Genomic DNA, 18,771 nt, shown 5'->3' with positions numbered 1-18,771 from the left:
TCATTTATCTTCCTTCAAATATTTATTACATATAATTTTAAAAGAATACTAATATTGTGATTAAAAGTTAGAATCAAGATTCAATTATTATATTTTAAAAGATATTTTTGAGTTCATTATATAACTATCAATATAAATTTTTTTATACTAACATCTAATTATATTTTTATATACATAAAGAGAAATATATTATTTTTAAATTGCAAGCATAAAAATTAATTATTTCTATTTGTAAACTAGACTTAACACCTAATCAAATATAAAAGTATACACGTTAAATTCTTTCAAATTTTAGATAACGAATATTAAAATTAATTATTAGTAAAAAATTAAACTTTTTCATATGAAAATAATAACTAAAAATCTTATTATTAGATCTTTTTATTTACATAGACTCAGGTCTTCTTAGTTGACGGTGATTTTGGTCTCCTACGACCTATTTGTAAAAATAGTTTAATTATATAAATTTTTTTGTGCCATAATTTATAATATTAGAACAAAACCAACGAAATTTTAAAAAATTTATATTCTTGTAATGTTATTACAGGTAAAATACTAGTATTAATTAAATCTAGAAACATATTTTAGTATTGATAGGTTAATTGGTGTCCAACCCTCCTAACTTTTTTATTTAAAAAAACAATAAAGAAAAAATAAGTGTAATCGAAGTTTTCTCATTAAATCAATAAACGAAAAAATAATATGCATACTTGGCTTGCTTAGGGTTGATTAGGTACCACCAAAATTATTGTCCACAACAAAACAAGACCAATACTTGACCATGAGTGTGTACTTCAGCAATGCTTTGAAGTTTGAACAAGTCCTCATTTCCAGTTGTGTACAATTGTGTGATTTGTGCAACTAAAAATAAACATTAAACAGACAACTAACTCAAATTTAAAATAAAAATTAAAATCTGAATATCCTAGAAAGGATTTAACTAATATATATTTTAAGAGTACTAATTGAATTTTTATATAAAAAAATTATAAAATCAAAGTAAAAACCAGAGCAAATTCAATTGTAAGAGGATAAATGTTAAAGGTGCAGATTAAAAATTGAGTTTTCAAGAAAGGTTAACCAAAGGTAAATTCCAAGAAGATAAGCAAAAAGTGGTGATTTGACAGATTCACATGTATAAAATAAAAACGCAAACAGGGAAAAGACATCTTTTTGCAATGGACAAGAGTACAAGACACACAATCTAATCCCCCTCCCTTATTGTCGATCTGTTGTGTTCTTAGACGCCAACATTAACAATTAATCTTGTGCAACGTCATGTGATTATAACTATAAGAGAAATCCACTTAATAATAATAATAATAATATAAAGAAACAAACACACCACATGTATGAAAAAGCAGCAAAAGAGATTTCTTCAAAATTGAGACGCAACATAAATAAAGAAGCAAGTCAGAACAAAGTTCTGTAACAAACTCTGTACAAATTGTATCAAACTTCAATGTACACAATCAATGCTGACGCCAGTGACGCATTTCTGTCACCCTAACCAATACCACCCCTGCCCTTTCTTTTCTAAAAGCAAAAATACAATCTTTTTGCAATAATTTAATTAAGCAACACTGGAGAAAGAAGAAGAATAGGAGGCGGGTAATAGTACTAATCAAGGGTGAGACTGGTGATGAATCTTGTCCATGTTCATTAGGAATGAATTTTCTAAGGGTTGAAGAAGTGGTTACCACAGTGGCATTTCCAACCCAGTGGCTTGTAATTGGAGTACCTGTTACTGTTGCGGTTACCTTCAAGAGATGAACTAAACAAGCCCTTTTTTCTGGATTTGGTAAGATCTTGGTTGTTGTGGGTAGGTAAAGTTGGAACCTGAACCGCCATGCATGGATGACACTCATTGCACTTGTTGTGGCAGCTTGGTGGTATTGAACCCAGCCTGTTTTTCTCCTCAAATAACAGTTCCTGCAAATCAAAACATGTTACACAACAACATAAACAACATATATGGAGAGTGAGAGCTTGAATGAATAAAGAGGCTACGTACCCGGTGAGAAACTGGTGGTGGTTGTGGCTTATTGTAACAAGAAACCGGAGTTAAAATATGATGCAACAGAAGTAAAAAGAGGAAGGTGAAGGTGGTGGTTGGTGTGAAATAGTGATATGAATTAAGTGAAGCCATGAATGCATATCTATGTCACTCTCTTGGGGTCACTCCCCCCATCTAATAAAAGAAAAGACTAATTAATATGCAGCAAAATTAAATGCAATTTAACTAATGAGATCCACTGAGGTTCTTCCTCGACTGTGTTGTGACTTGGGAACCAACCCAACCAAAGAGAGATTAGATAGATAAGAAGAAGAAGAAGAAGAAGAAGAAGAAGAAGAAGAAGAAGATGGTTTAAGATTTAATTGCTTTTTGGGGTGTGGTAGTTGGTAGATGGCTCTTATAATTATATTTATTTATGCTCTACTTTCTTATGTTGTTTTTGTTGTCATGGCGTATAGCATGAAGAAAGAGACGAGAAGAGAGGTACATAAATTGGAGGGTGCTTTGGCAGAGCTGCAATGTAACTATGGGTGAGGAGAGGAGAGAGGAAGTGGGCACTGCACTGCACTGCAGAGTGGTGGCAGATTGTAGCAGAAAAGTGAAAAGAACGATTCAAGAGAGTTAAGCAAATTGGGAGAATCCACATCAGTATCAAGGACCCCTCTTTGCCAGCATTCTATTACTAGTTTGATCCCTCGTTTATCACTAGCTCTCTCTACCAAAACCATAACAACTGGCCTCTGTGTGTGTGTGTGAATTGGTTTAGAATTTAAAGAGTAAAAAGATCCAAGGAGGAGGTAGTTAAAATTGGCATTTATTGTGGTAGCTACTAATTTTTGTCTCAGTTATTTCAGATTGGCGATTTCATAGGTTTGACTGTAGTTGACTTAATCATTAACAACAATTCAGTAGTTTCCCTTTGATGGATCATATACCTACTTATATGGATACCACTGCTCATGCAAATTGCAAAATGTGTTGTGTGATTCGTGACTGTGAACTGAATAACATGAAATCTTGAATTTGGATTTTGGAAAATGAATCATTTTGTTGGCTAAAACATTGAAAAACTTAATACCACGCAGCTCTCAAGTCTCAAGTTTGCATATAAGACAAAGAAATTGAATGACCAAGTACAAGCTGACATGTATTTATTACTCTCCTATCATAAATTGAACTACAGAAGTGGTCCCATATTAGATCATTAGTATTTGTATCATCATGTAAATCAGTTGGTTTGTCATAACTTTTTCAAAATGACGATTAAAGCTACAAAATAAAGTTACTGCATATTTATTTCTTTATTTTTATCATTATACTATAAGATAGAATACAATGTAAGTCGTGTCAAATATAATCTCTATTTCAGCGGATACTCTCCAACTTAGAATAATGGAATGATAAAATAAAAAGAGTGAGAGGAGGTGGTAGTTGAAAGCTGTGATTCTACCTTCTAAGAGGTCTCTTTCTAAAATTGAAATAGCACACATAAAGAAAGTATTTCACAGAAAATAGGATTAAAGGGAGCAGTGGTAACTATTCTTGTTTCAGTTTCCTTTTCGAGGTTTCGGGATTCCTTGCACCTAATGCCTGCGAACTGCGATGGCACCAGCCTTGAAATCGAGTCAAAGCTGCCATTGGATTATTGACATAGCACTGAAGGGTGAGAAGTGAGAAGTGAGAAGCGAGAAACCGATTGTGACAGTGTGAGTGACCACACTTGCTTACCTTTTTTTCCCATTCATGGCAGCAAAAAGTTGTATCTGCAAATGTGTAAATATTTCTATTCTCTACAGCTATTGCAACCTTTACCTTGCCCTTTTGCTCTCACTTATTGAGGTGTTTATCATCATCACCATCATCATCGTCAAAACAAGTAAGATAATATCTTTCTTTACTCCATCATCTTCTTATTTTTCCAATGGGGGATTCAATTATTTAGCATCGCCTCTAACGACAAGGATAGTCACGCTGCCTCTCTTGTACCTTCCAAATCCTTAATAGTTTAATATTAACTAACTTCTTTTGGTTAGATTTTGAGTAAGGATGTCACTTAATCAAATATTTGACTTTTTATAATATTTATATAAACAATATTATGTGTTTGTATTAAATGGTTTCTATACCAACAGTACATACAAATTAAATATATTTCATTTTAGAAGAATTTTTCAATGATCAAAAGTATAGTAAGAATCTTGATGGTCCATGGAACACAAAATCTTTCTTTTATCACTAATCACTAACAAGAACAAAAGTACTACTGGGGTTCACATTCACATGCAATTCCGGATTTATTGGTGTTGATAATAGTAGGTGATTGTGACCACAAACAGGAAAAAGAAATAACTGCAATATGTAAGTACTGGGTAGCCAAAAATGTGATGTACTGAATTTAAACATCTAACCTATTATTGACTGAGTTGAGATTTGAGAGCCTCCATTCAAACTTCAATCAAGGCGTGTAGAAAGCATTGACATTGATGGATAGTGGATTCGAGCTATTACCATTTCCCATGTCCCCATGAAATGAAATAGAGCTGAAACCCAAAATATTCTCTTTTTAACTGCTCTCTGCAAACAGGCCACAACTCGAGAGATGTGAGGGTATATGTACCACTACCAAATGCTGCTTTGTTCTTTGGGAGAAAGTGCTAAACAGTTCTAAATTTGGCGTGTGTTGGTGACTTGGTGTTGCCAAGACAAGATTTAACGTTTAAAATAAACAATTTCCATGATAATATAAAGCATATTTCACTGGAGTCTGCATATCAAAGAAAAAAATAGAAATAATATTTATACTATTTTTTGTATAGTTTTTTCATAATATAAAGACAATTATTTTACTTTTTCTCCTCTCTTTTTTTTTTTATTTTAAAAAAAGAACTTTGACACAATGATATTACATATAATATTTATTGCAAATAATTTTTTTCAACCAATATTGACCATAAACTCTAAACTTTATTTCTCATAAATATTGAGGGATTTTTTTTGTTGATGAAGAATAAAGTCAAATAAAAGGTGAATATTGTAACTAGATCTTTTAAAGAAGTGTGCATTTTACACCGGAGAACGCTAATGAAGAGTGCAACATCTTTTAAAATTAATTTACTATTAAAAGTATAAAAAAGTAATTTAAAAAATAAAATATCTTTAACTTTAAACGTTAAATTTCAAACTTTAAATTATAAATTCTCAATCTGAATTATTAATATAAAATATAATAAATAAAAAATTAATTAATTAACAAGGAGTACAACATTCTTTAATTAGTAAAAAACGATTTAAGGATGAAGTGCATTACACATGAGACCAAACTCTTTTAAAGTAGAACAATTAATAAAATAAAAAGAATAATAATCTAATTCTCCTTAAATTAAAATAACAGATTCACATATGATAAAAATTACAAAATTTAAAATAGTAATTTAACTCTTTATTTTGTTATTTTATTAGTTTTTCACTTTAAAAATATTTTTCTTTACAAATGATATCTTTTATTTTTTTTTCTATTATAAAAAAAACAATATAATTCACTCTTTGTAACATAATACAAAGTAACAGCTATATTATGTTACACTCTTCATTGAAAAATATTTGTCAAGGTAACACAACCCTAGATATTGTCCCTACAAAAAGAACGTTGATTCAAAATCTATTTTATAAGAAACTAAAATGAAAAATACCTCTAAAATAAATCAGATTTTCGTTTTAAGATTATCAAGACACGAATACTTTTTCCCAATTTTTCGGATAACAATCTTTAATGGATTTTAGTCGTCCACTCCACCTAGCAAGACTACATCTCTCTTACCAATAAGCTTTTTCAATATTCACCAATGCATATAATGAAGGTTATTAGAATACGATCCGTAATTGATGACCCATAAAGAAAAGAAAAGAAAAAAATATTATCTAATATACAGAAGAAAGCCGATTTCCTTTGTAACTTGTAACCATCAACACGAGAACGTAGAAAGAAATTGATGATGTTTACCTTTCAAACTTTAATCAAAAGTACATGCACAAGCATAGAGGGCAAGTGATACGTTCCTGAACTTTTAACATTGAACCAGAGTTCAGCATATTCTGTCATCTTAGTTTGTCTTGTGTGAATTGTTCTGACATGTATCCACAGCTAATTTGAGGCGCTCTCCAAATAAGGGTAACCATTGTCTATATGCTGATATAATGTTGGATATTTGTGACTTTTGTCTTCATTGACTATATTCAGTGGCATAGTGTTACAAAGAATATTACACCAAGATTTGCAACTCCAAAATATCAGGATTTTACTCAGTTTAACCCAAGCTTCATATAGGGTGGACCTCCTGTTTCACCTCATCATCAACTGAATTAGATGTTTCTAAGGTATCATTTTCTTCACGTGTTTCCAGCTTGCTTTCCTGCAATTTACCAGTCTTACCAATTGCAAGAATCAGACCAAGTTGTCTTCGTTGTTGCTCCTACAAAAACATAGATACAATCAAGAAAAGTCAAATTCCGGTAAAAATTTACGTGGATACTTGGGAATGTGAAGAGGTCAAGAAAATTTTAATCAACCAAGACATGGCTAGACAAATTTAATTTTATATATATATGTGTGTGTGTGTGTGTGGCTATATTTGAAATATGAGTTTGGGCTACTTTCAGCATTACCAGGAGAAGAATAAGTTACATCATTATAAAAAGATCTTTCACTTTGCACCGGAATATTTAGCAGCTTTTTAATGCGTATAATGCTGGTAATGAATCAAAATGAAATCAGTAAAGCAAATGAAAGCTACAGAAGTAGAATACAGTTACCAGAAAAAGGGACAGTTACATATGCATTGCTAGCACGTGTTTAATTAAGGTATGATTACTTATTAATAAATATGCATCAGTCAAATTCCAAATAGTGTCCGCTTTCTCTGCAGAGTTTAAATAACGTAGGAGGTATGATTACCTGCATTGCTAGCAAAACTTGTTGAATTTCAACCATCTCTTTCTCCAAAATGTCTGATTGCACCGCTAATGCTCTAGCAGCCTCAGAATTCTTCTGCGCCAGCACTGCAGTCTTCGAGAAATGAAATATAATTAATTACATATCATATCTCAGTAAGCATTAAGTTTTCAAAATTTTTAAATCAGTACAGTGTGTTAAACCACAGCCAACCATTCAAAATGTTTATTAATGCTTGAAAAACCAGTTAATATACTCTATTTGCTATAACAAAGCATTTGCAGATGTAGTTTCACTCGCAATTAAGTATGATTAACATCTATCCGGCTTTGGGCACTTCTATTTTATCCAATATCATATAGATCAAGTAAGGATATGAAAACTTTCAGTAGAAGTAAATGACGCCCAGTCTAGACAAGGGTATCTCAACTAAAACATGAATAAAACTAAATACCAATAAGTTAATATAAAAAAGTCTACAACGAACTTTCATTAGTACTAAAGCTAAACAAATTCCAGTGTTGACGCGTGTTGTGAAAGTTAAACAGACTAGCATGTGCATGTCTTAAGCACATTTTTCTTGGATTTGGCCCTACTACTCATTCTTGCATGGGATTTCCTCCTGTTCTTTTGCTAAGGTTGGCCTTAATGGCCGTGTTTCTACGAGGTTTGCTTGGCTGTGTTGTCACCTGTGTAATGGGATGCTCCTATTTGGCTGCTATCTACACTATGTAAATCTTGTAAGTGCTGTTTGGTCTTGTACCTGCTTGGGTTGTGGTGTTCCTGGTTCCTCCTGCTGTGTGACAACCACTAGATATCTTCCCAACATGATTTCCATAAAAAATTCTACAAAATCTACCTCAACAGCACCGAGGGGAGACAGAAAAAGTGTCCAGCACCTTTAGTAGGTTGAGGCACAGCCACACAACTACTTCGATGAGGCACTCACTTATCTATATTGCGTTAATGAACTTTCAGTATTGTCTGCATATAGCTATAAGCAAACAAAACAATGAGGACCGACCTGGCTAACTGCAATGAGTAAGTGTCAAACTAAACTACGACAAAGCTTTTTCCCCTAAATATGACCATTGCATCCTATCATAGGCCATATCTATATTATGTCATTTAATGGGAGTCTAATTCCTTGTCAATGGTAAGTGGTCAAATCGAAATGTTATTCAGAAATCAGAATAATTAGTTTTCAATTTTGAATAGGAGCCATATTCAAGAAAAAGGGATAATGGATTTGTTGATGAGTGTGTTGGAGAAAGAAACTGGAAATGAAGAATTGACACACGAGCAATAACAAGGGAAGTTGATGATACAGAATCAAGGTAAAACACCTGAACCCATGTCAAAAGAAGAACATGAGGAAATGATAATAACAGTTTAAGTTGGATTTTGACTAGGCCTGAGGAATTAAATCACAGAATGATCCATGGAACCACAATTGGATTCATTTCTTATTTTCCAATGAAACCAGGCTCTGGGCTACTAATCAAGGCTTTTGTAGTCATTTTGTTATGAATCCATATTATCGATGTTTGGCAAGAAATCATAATCCAGGCTCTGGCATGTTAATTTATAACCCAACGACCTCACACCATATTACCTTGTACCTCCAAAAGCAGAATTGCAACTATCTTGATTGTTTGTGGTTAGTTGTAAATGAGTAAAAAATGCATTAGAAGACTTAGCAGTTATTAGATTCTATCCAGTGGCTACTTGAACTACTCTAATTTCCTTTTTCCTTCGTAAATAAGTTAGCAACTTAGCATCAACATAAACCTAACACCAAAACTTCCGCTCAATGATCAACTTCCACACATCAACACATTGCATCGCCTTTAGAAGCCAGAATCAAATGCTTAGCTACACTACACAACAACACAGTCTTGCAGCCATAGATAGTAATCAATTACCTCAGTTATGGGCTCCTTCAAGGTCTTCCTAGTGACGCGAAACCTTATTGCCAACTTCTCCAATTCCCTCGACAAAACCCTAGAAATGGCGGAGGTGCTCCTAAAATCCTCCTCCAATTTCTCAATCCTCTGCAACAGGTTCACCTCCAACCCATCCTTCACCGTCTCCCTACAAACCCTCCTCCATTGCCGTCTCCGGATCCACGCGCCACTCAAAACTCCAAAAACCAGCGCCAAGGTTCCCCAGACAGCAGCCTTACTCCCAATCGCGGCCAAAAGCTCCTTCTTCAAACCCGCAACCACGGCGACACAGACCGACGCGAACGCAGAAGAAAGCAGGCACGAGAATTCGATGAGAGAAAGGAAGTCGTCGAAATCAAAACCGCCAGCGCCAGCAGCATGTTTGGGGAGAGCTCCGTCAGAATCGTAGGCTGCGAGGTTAAATGCATCTGCTCGGGTGGCGAGGAAGGTGAAGTGGCTGGGTTTGAAAGGCAGCGATGGGTTGAGGTGCAGTATTGGGAAGTGGTGGCGGGAGCGCAAGGAAATGATGGAGCGGGAGAGGTTGCAGCTTCCGGCGAAGTAGAGTGAGTGATGGGTGGAAGGTGAACGCGCCAAGAGTAGGTGAGGAGTGAAAGTGAGTAACATTGTTTCTGTTACAATCCAGGTGTGAAGTGTTTCTACTTTCTCCTTTTTAGTGTTGAGTTAATGGTGTATTTTCATTTCAAGCATTTTTAGCACTCTTGGTGCTGGACGATGATTTTGAGGGTGTTGAATAGTTCACGTCCAATTTCTCATACATGAGCTGACAGCGTAGCAAATGCAGGTTGAGGGGGCTTTGATTTCTATGCACCTGTGCCTCCGAATGATTATCGAGATGTTGATCTGGGTGTTAAATTAGATACTACTACTAATAACGATTAACAAAGCTTATCAAATGAATCCTTCAGGAGAAGCATCTTTCCAAAAGTAGCGACTAAAATTGTAACTTCAACCTCACCTCCACAACCACAAGTGCTGACTGCTGCGCATGGAAGTGGTTCTCAACATCCACTGATAAGAAAATTCGATTCCCATGAGACCATGACCAAATGCTAATTATGCTGCATAACTAACATGAGTCAGTCATTTGGAGTCAACTTAATTCCAGTCTAATCTTAGAACCCCCCAAAACCAAAAAAGAAGTCATAAATTAATATGTTGTACTGTAGCCTAATATTTTCGTGATGAAAAAGTTTAACCAACAACATTTTTAAACAAGTGAACAATGTGAATTAATAAAGTTAAAAAGAATAAATTAATCTTAAATTTAATTAAACAATGTGTGAACAATTTGAATTAATAAAATTAAAAAGAATAAATTAATCTTAAATTTAATTAGTAGTATTAAATTAAAATATAATATATTTTTATTTAATTGATAATTGTTCATGTTCAAAATAATCATTGTTTACCTAATACTCCCCTTTTATGATATCTTTTAAGTAAATTTTACAAGTCCTTCTAAGCAGTAAACTTTTATTATTTAACTGTAAACATCTTTATTTTTATTAAACACTACAATTAGTGCAATATCTTTTTTCTTAATGTCAATACTCAATACTATTACTATATAATTTCAAAGTAGCCTGATTTAAACCGAGTAATTTATTGTGTCAAAATCAGCATGGTCAAATTTTTTCTCTTTTTTGAAATTAGGCATTGAAGACCCTAGTCAGGAATGGAGAGGAACTAGGTTTACTGCATTGATGTACGGTCATTATAATCTATAACAAACTGACCTTATGCAGTACACAGTAATATTCAATGACAATTATAAACCATCTTTTAGAGTCTAAGCATGAATCGTATACCACAAATAACAGCCTAAGACAAATAGAGAGTAAATATTCTCTCAATCACATGATACATAATGATCCACGGATTAAGAAAATAATAATAAAATGCTCCAGGATGCATCCGCTTCCTATTATCACCATCCCATATGAGCTTCTAGTAGTATGGCATGTAACGAGTTGACCTTCTAAACCTAGGAACCTTCCTGCAGTATGTTTAATGCAAAATGAGAAAAGCCACAACATCAAATAATCTAGTCATAAATAAAAAAACATGGATCTTTTTTTGTCAACAAACATGATTTAACTGAGAGAAGCAGCATACCCGTATCCATAAGGAGAGTAAAAGTAAGGAGGAGGATATGGCCTCCTAAAGCCATATGCCATGTAGGGATTATAGCGCCTAGGACGATACTGTTTCATTCCAGGAACATTGGTCCTCTTAGGCAAGACCTGTAAACATATCCAAATCATTATAACGATCTATGGTCAGGGATAAAGCTAACAACAAAGCTTAAACCCAATGTTTTCATTACAACAACAACAACAACAAGCCTTATGTGGGATAAACCCAAAGTTTTCATTAAGCTGACAAAAATTAGTAGTTGAAACAACATACCTTCAATTGACGCCCATGTAACTCCGATTCATTCAAGACAAGAGCCTCTTGAACAGCTTCAACTTCCACGAACTCCACATAAGCAAAACCTTTAGGGTGGCCGAACTTGTCAGTCAGGATGGTGACCCTGTTCACTGTACCACATGATTGAAAGTGTTGCTGAACTTCCTCTGGCGTGCATGCATAATCAACCTATAAAACAATAAATTCAGGGGAATTCTATGTCCTTAATGAACTAGTCTAGACAAAACTCACAAAATGTTTGACTATGTTAAAAAGAATCCAGACTACCTAATATCCCATTACAGACCACATCCATATTTAAGACTCCAGTCTGGTCAGTATTATTTTATCACCTATTACCAAAAACTAAAATGACTAGTTCGTTTATTATGCATTCAATAGAAACTTGAGTTAAATCACTCCGAACCCTCTGCATAAATTGCAGGCAAAATTTCTACTTTTACCAACAATTATATCTTAATTATTACTTTCATCTGAAAAAGAAACAGAACCATAGACAGACCTCTAAATGCATCAAAACACTATGTTCTACCCTAAAAGGGAACTGGATGAGATTGTAATTTTAACTTTTCAAAGAAAAAGAATGCTAGCACACCCCTTAGAAATAAAAAAGTTACTTTAAGTTAATACTTTTAACCCCAAAATCATCAGGAAGCTTCCCAACTCAAACATAAGTAAAGTAACCACTAATTCTGAAACTGCATACCAACAACTCTGATCAATATATGATAATGAAAAGATATAATGAAACCAAGTCATCCATCCTGCCAAGTATTCTTATTAACATCGTAATGTTTCTAGTCATTTTACAGGCTCTTCTCAAAGTTTAGGTAAAGTGTCTCATGCATACAATATTTCCTTTTATTCCTCGTAGCAATTTACAACAGCACCAAACTTTTCTGCTTCAAAGGCATCCCAGAATGAGCAAAGTTGAGATATGTATCTCAAGAGGATTTCATTTAAGTAATGCATCATTGAGGAAAAAGAAAAAAGAAAAAAAAGGGACTAAAAGAGACTACCCAAAACTTTAATAGATAGGTCACTATTGCAGACTTCTCTATAAAATGTGTAGAATGAGATGTTGAGCAAAAGAATAAATTAAAGCAAATAATCAAACAAAAAATATAAACAGAACTTAATGTTTGGAAAGAATACTTGAAATGAGGTTAAAAGAATGATGAAAGTGCCACAGAAAAGAAGCAGCTGGCCAACTGCATACCCCTTGGCAAGTCAGCTAAACAACACAAAAGAGGCACTACAGACCTCATAGCAGTCAACAACAGGGCTCAAATGACTAAGATTACATTCCCAACACTTACAGAATCTTCTTCCCAAAGAACGACAAGCTGCCTCCTCCAGTAGTGAAGTTGAAGCATCTTTAACCCAATCTACCATCAGCTGGACAACTTACAGCCAAACAACTTACAGCCATCCCCATCATTCCATGAAACCCCATTCACAGTTTCCATGACATATTTTCTGTTTTCCTTTTTTTTTTGTCAATTCTCATTTCTTTTTTTTTCTCAACTTGGTTCTATTTTTCTTCAGTCAATTTTTTCATCTCTTTTTTTTTTTCTTTTCAAAAAATTTTCTCCATAGTATCTTTTTCTTTTTCCTTTTTTTTTTAAATTTTTTTCTTTGATATTAAGTTTCAAAAAGCATAGATACGCATTCTTTTCACACACTAGTACAAGTCTAAAAACGCCAATTACACTGGCCCACCCAGAAAACACAATGTAAGCATCCCAGCTTTAATTATAGAACCTGAGTAATAAGATTGACCCTGCGACCATAGTGAGACAATAACGTCAAACCCTGTCTCTGAATATCATCAATTCTCACTCCAAAGAGAATGAACATGTACATTTTCAGAAACTGTATAATAACGAGTAAAATACAAAACAAGAGCGTATAGAGTGCAGCTTGAGATTCATTCAACCAAAGTTTATTGACACCAAACCAGAATTACTGTATGCTTCAAGCCTTCAACATAGCAACATAACTTAATCATAAACTTATCAATGCAACCAGATCACAACCCCCAATTATCAGGCTTGCCTTGTATCATGGACAAATCTGCATGACTTATAACACATTCTGAGCCAAATATTTACAACATAAATCATTTATCCACCTTAAACAGACAGGACAAGTTTGATAGTGGCAATAACACTCAGAAATAAGGACAACAAAAGTCAAACTTTTAATATAAAACCATGTCTCTAATTGCCGCAATGTTTATCTATAGCAAAGAATCCTAGTATTCTCTCTTTTATACGCGGCCCTACAACTTCGTTTTACTAATTTTTAGTTGGATGCAATAATCCTTTTGTCATATCTTGATAATATTAAATGGCAAAGCCTGCCATTGCAAAAACAACATAAATCTCCCAATTTTAAAGTAAAAAGTCCTGAGTCATGTAAAAAGAATGTGTGGTGCAACCATGTGTTTGTATGTTCACATATAACTATTGACAACGAGACGTACATTGCCTACAAATACAGATCGAGAATCTGCCTCCTCCTTGTTTGCCTGAGAAGCAGCAGCAGTAGCAGGATCTACACAAAAATTCAAACCAGAAGTTGAAGCAACAAGAATAAAACTAACCTAAAACAAGCAAAAAACTAGTACTTTATTATAGTTGATAATTCGATAGACTCTGCAAGTTCTAACAAGTTCTCGCAATAATCATAAATAAAAAATAAGAAAAAACTCAACACAACAGCAAATATAAAGTTTAGACATATATAACACGAATGCACTAGATCTGGACAGGTAGATGGATCAAGCTAGAACGTTTCACATTCTGATAACTGCATCTTTGAAGAACGCTCAAGTAAAATAATAAAGCCAAAGCTCAAAGAAGGTTCAAAAAGCACAAAGAGCTTAAACCATTGTAAAACATAATACAGAAGAATCTTATAATTATTGTTAACTAACTCTAAATGCCGATCAATATATCAACAAAGGAAACAAAATTGAAATCACCGCATCAAAAAGTAAACGGAATTGAAGGATCACCTTGAACAGAGCCAATCTCCTTTTCGACCTTAGCTTGCATCTCGCGAAGAGCCGTAGCTTCCTCCTCCATCTCCTTAAGGCGGCGCTTCATTTCGTCGAGCTCCTTGACCTCGGGGTCGTCGTCGGGAGCGGACATGTCAACGTCACCTTCCATCTCGGCAACGTCAGGGATCTCTCCTCCGTACACCTCGTGCTCTTCTTCTTCCATTCTCCAAATTCAGTTCTGATTATGTGAAAAATCAACACGCACTATTATTGCACAATTTACAACTTACGGTGATGGTTACCGAGCTAGCTAGGGTTTGGAAAAGGTGAAGGTGGAACCGTGGAAGAGCACCCTATCCGTTACCCACCGTGTTCTTTTATCGTGTTTCACTTTCCTTTCTCTATTTTTGTAGATGAGTTTTTTTTTTTTTTTTTTTTTGGTTTACCCAAACGGTATCCCCCAACCCGACAGGTTAAGGACTAATCCGTCGCGGATCTGAGCTCCATTTAAGGGTCTGCCGCTGGCCAATAGGTTGCTGCATGCACAAGGCGGGGTTCGAACTCCCGACACTTGCTTAAGCGGACGAGTGAGCTGACCACTCGACCAACCCAAGTTGGTTTTGTAGATGAGTTTGGCAGTGTTTTATTTTCTTTTTCATGCAGGCTTAATGGTGGATCATATAGTGGACATGGGTTCTATTAAGCCCAAATCTTTTTTTTTTCCCTTCCGAAAGTGAACTAATGTATACGCATGACCAATAATTACTTTAAAAAAAAAAAACTATTATAAACTATTCGGTTAATAAAAAGAGTGAATACACATCCTTGCGACCTTATCCTGTTAATTTCTTCAAAGGAGTATGAGGTCTTTGATAAAAGAAATACCCTTTTCGTTTGTAGATATCTAATTTTGTGAGATTAGTTAGTTTTTTTGTCAATGAACTCTCTTTAAAATATATTTATGTGACACGTTAATCACTAATATATTATTCATTTAATTTTTATAAATAAAAATAATTTAAAAATTATTAATATTTCTTAATTTTACACAATAAATTTAGCTAATGTATTTAAAAAAGGTAATAAAAAACTAAACAGTATTGACAATTATCCTTAGAAGACAACGAGAGTCCCAATAAAAAATAATTTGTCAATCCTATTTAGTTCTTAATAGATAAACCAACAATTTAACATGTTATATAGGTTTATTCTGTTAATACAGAGAGAAAATATTGACAAAGAGGTTAATCAGTTTCATAGAAGTAAAGATCAGCGGCCAAAAAGTGTATTTTTTTAAGGATCTCGTTGTCTTTCGAAATAATTGTCAGGAGCCGTTTAGAATTTTTTCTCTGATAAAAATATCCAATCAAAGTACAATCTTAAGCCGGCGACAAGTTTTTTTCTCCTTTTCAACAAAGTAAATTACCTACCATTCTCTTCGAACATTCACTACATCAAATATTATCAAGGTTCTAAAAATCAAACTACCCATCAAATCGTTTTAATTATTCGTTCATCAATCTAGAAATTAAATTAAATTATTTTAACGATAGTTTAACTAGAATAATTAAATTATAATATAATAATTTGCAAAATTATAAATAAATATACATAAACATAAATATATTAACATAAAATTTAAAAATACATACATTAAAAACATATAAGAGTTAAATCTAAAAGAAAAAAAAATCAAATTTTAAGATTTACATATGTATAACATTTATGACATTATATCTTTTATGTTATAGAATAACAATTAATCAAATAAAAAATTTATTATTTTAGTTATATCTTAATTCGTAAATTTTTTATTAAAAAAATATATTTTATATATTTAATTTTTAATTCTTTAAAAGAGAAAAGAAATTTAAGCATAGAAAGATAGATACTATTGGGAGAAAAGGGCAATGAGAGAAAAAAATAATCGGATTTATCGAATACGATAAGGTGTTATGTTACTTATGTGGACATGAAAATGTAGTAGGGATTTTATTTTTTAGTTACCCATGGTATCCCTAAAGGTATATCGTTGGTTAATGGGTTGTTGTATGCACAAGATGCGATTTGAACTTTTTATACTTACTTAAATGGACAAATGAGTCAACTATTCGACCAACTTAAACTAGTTTAGTAGGTGCTTTATGATACTAGTAACATGAGGTGAAAGGTGTATGAAAGGTATAAGAAGTAGGTAGATCCAGGGAATACTAGAGGACATTATACTCAACCTACATGAAAAGGTTTGTGTGTATTATTCGAGTGGTAAGAAATGAGTTTTGTATTGTTCTTTACTTTTATTTTTTTTGTAACTTGGTAAGAATGTTGTTGTGCAATTCAAGATTATGAATCCATCCTTGATGGTAATATTAAAAGGAGAAAGAATTAATAGTCATTGAATATTTTTTTATACTCTCTTAATAGGTTAAATATAATAATAATATAAAAAATTGTATCATCTTGTATAAATTATTGGCTCACTTTAAGGAGAATTTATTCCGAAACAAGAAATTTTTGACATTATTATTGCGCAAGAGATTCTCTATTTTACGAAAAAAACTAAATCCAAGAAAAGCACTCTGACTTTTAAAATTGATTTGGAAAAAACTTATGAAATAGTTGACTGGAGGTTTTTGGCCCATATCCTTTAAAATTTTGGTTTTTTTTGTCCTACAATTAATTTGATTATAAATTGTGTCACTGCTCTCTCCTTGTCTATTCTTTGAAATGGGAATCATCTAAATGACTTTACTACTAGTTGGGGTCTTAGGTAAGGAGATCTTATGTCACCCTATCTTTTTATGTTGTATATGGAGAGATTGGCATGCTTTATTAGTCATCAGGTTAATATGGGTTTGTGGAAGCTTGTTGCTATTTCTAGAGGGGAACCAAAAATATTCCACTTGTTCATATCCTGACCCAAAACATAAGCCAAACCCAATAAAGTTAAAAGGCTCAATCAAGAAGAATGGCCTCATCCACTTATCCGACCTCTTCTAAGAGGTCGAGCCCGACTAAAACAGGCAGCTCATACTTATCTGAGTGAGTAACTACCTCCCTAAATCTCTCACCCACTTCTAGAAAAGAGATCTCAATAACCTTAAGATAAAGGGACGATTATCCACCATCAAAAGTGGAACTACTCAAACGGTAGTTATTGGCACATTACCTATAAATATCCTGGCACACTCAGGTATTTTTAAGTTCCAATATACAAAAACCTGCTTAACCCCTTGCTGACTTAGACATCGGAGTGTTTTGCAGGTACCATCCTCCATCCTTTCACACACATAATTCGGATAGAGGCTCCTTGACGCAGAACAAGTCAGAGGCCACATTCCTTAAATACTTGGGCCTCGTGAGCAAGCCTAATCCACATCTGGTTTCAGGTAACCTTCGGAACACCACTTAATGATTGCAGATGATTTGCTTTTATTTTGTAAAATTACGAAGAAACAAGTGCAAAATCTGATGGTAGTTTTGAAGACTTTTTGCAAAGCATATGGAATAAAGATCAATGTAAAGAAGTCTAAAGCGTTTTGCTTCAGGAATGTCTCTGCGACAAGGAAAGAAATCTTTATTGGGATGTCCTCCATCAGATATTTCCAAGACTTGGACAGGTATCTTAAGGTTACCTTTAGCCATTCTAGGATGATCTGTTCAGCTTTTAATGGTATCCAGCATAAGATTCGAAAAGACTAGCAAGTTGGAAAAAGAGTTTGCTCAACCGGACAGGTAGACTCTGGTTGATCAATTCTATTGTAGTTGCTATTCCTACGTACTAGATGCAGGTCTCTATGTTTCCCAAATGAATAATCAGTAAATTAGAGTCTATGATGAGAATTTTTTTTTTTTTTTTGGAAAAGATAAGCTGATGAAAAAATATTGAACTTGTTAGTTGGAAGGTGCTGGTTACTCCAAAAAAAAAATATGGAGGTTTAGGGATTCGAGATCCTTATTGGGCAAATATTTCCCTTCTTGCAAAACTAGTTTGAACTTTTTTCCATCAGCCAAATAAGCTATTAGTCGAATTGTTAAATGCCAAATATCGATCATCTCAAGATGACTGTTTTAAATTGTCCTAGGAATACAGACTCTCACATTTGAAAGAGCCTTTGCAAGACTTGAAAAGTTTTGAAGGTTGAGTTTATTTAGTTTATTGGGGATTTGAAGCATACTTTTTGGTTTTTTCGCTGGAGGAGAGAAAGGAAGTTATCTAATGAAATGAATTATATTCACACTTTTTTATTCGAACTTTCGAATACAGGATATCTGGTTAGTTGGTAGGTGACATTTGAAGACTCTTTATTCTCCTCTATCTCAGAATCTGAAAGGTAACATTCTTTCTTACAATCTAAATGTGCAAACGAGTTTGAAAGTGTGTTGGTATTAGTCTGAG

At 33.6% G+C, this 18,771-nt stretch overlaps 2 protein-coding genes across 3 annotated transcripts; both read right to left on the bottom strand.

Moving 5' to 3' along the window:
* Positions 1–5,842: 5,842 nt before the first annotated feature.
* On the bottom strand, positions 5,843–10,057 carry LOC112734374 (uncharacterized). Its single transcript, XM_025783652.3, has 3 exons — positions 8,891–10,057; positions 6,969–7,079; positions 5,843–6,486 (listed from the first exon to the last, which is right to left on the bottom strand). Exons 1-3 carry the CDS (start codon positions 9,533–9,535, stop codon positions 6,334–6,336), a joined length of 909 nt encoding a protein of 302 aa, XP_025639437.1. The 5' UTR covers positions 9,536–10,057; the 3' UTR covers positions 5,843–6,333.
* Positions 10,058–10,610: 553 nt separating this feature from the next.
* Positions 10,611–14,984, bottom strand: LOC112734373 (polyadenylate-binding protein 2). 2 transcript variants are annotated; one of them, XM_025783650.2, is made up of 5 exons: positions 14,388–14,984; positions 13,854–13,924; positions 11,342–11,533; positions 11,048–11,175; positions 10,611–10,928 (listed from the first exon to the last, which is right to left on the bottom strand). In XM_025783650.2, the coding sequence occupies exons 1-5, from the start codon at positions 14,593–14,595 to the stop codon at positions 10,880–10,882; spliced, it is 648 nt and encodes a 215-aa protein (XP_025639435.1). In that variant the 5' UTR covers positions 14,596–14,984; the 3' UTR covers positions 10,611–10,879. The 2 variants fall into 2 exon arrangements, with proteins under 2 accessions (XP_025639435.1, XP_072089757.1); XM_072233656.1 differs by lacking the exons at positions 13,854–13,924; positions 14,388–14,984 and adding an exon at positions 12,685–13,148.
* Between the last annotated feature and the right edge of the window lie 3,787 nt (positions 14,985–18,771).

Source organism: Arachis hypogaea, chromosome 3 (genome assembly GCF_003086295.3).
Source record: "Arachis hypogaea cultivar Tifrunner chromosome 3, arahy.Tifrunner.gnm2.J5K5, whole genome shotgun sequence".
Taxonomy (NCBI): Eukaryota; Viridiplantae; Streptophyta; class Magnoliopsida; order Fabales; family Fabaceae; genus Arachis; species Arachis hypogaea.
This window is presented reverse-complemented; position numbering and strand designations above follow the sequence as displayed.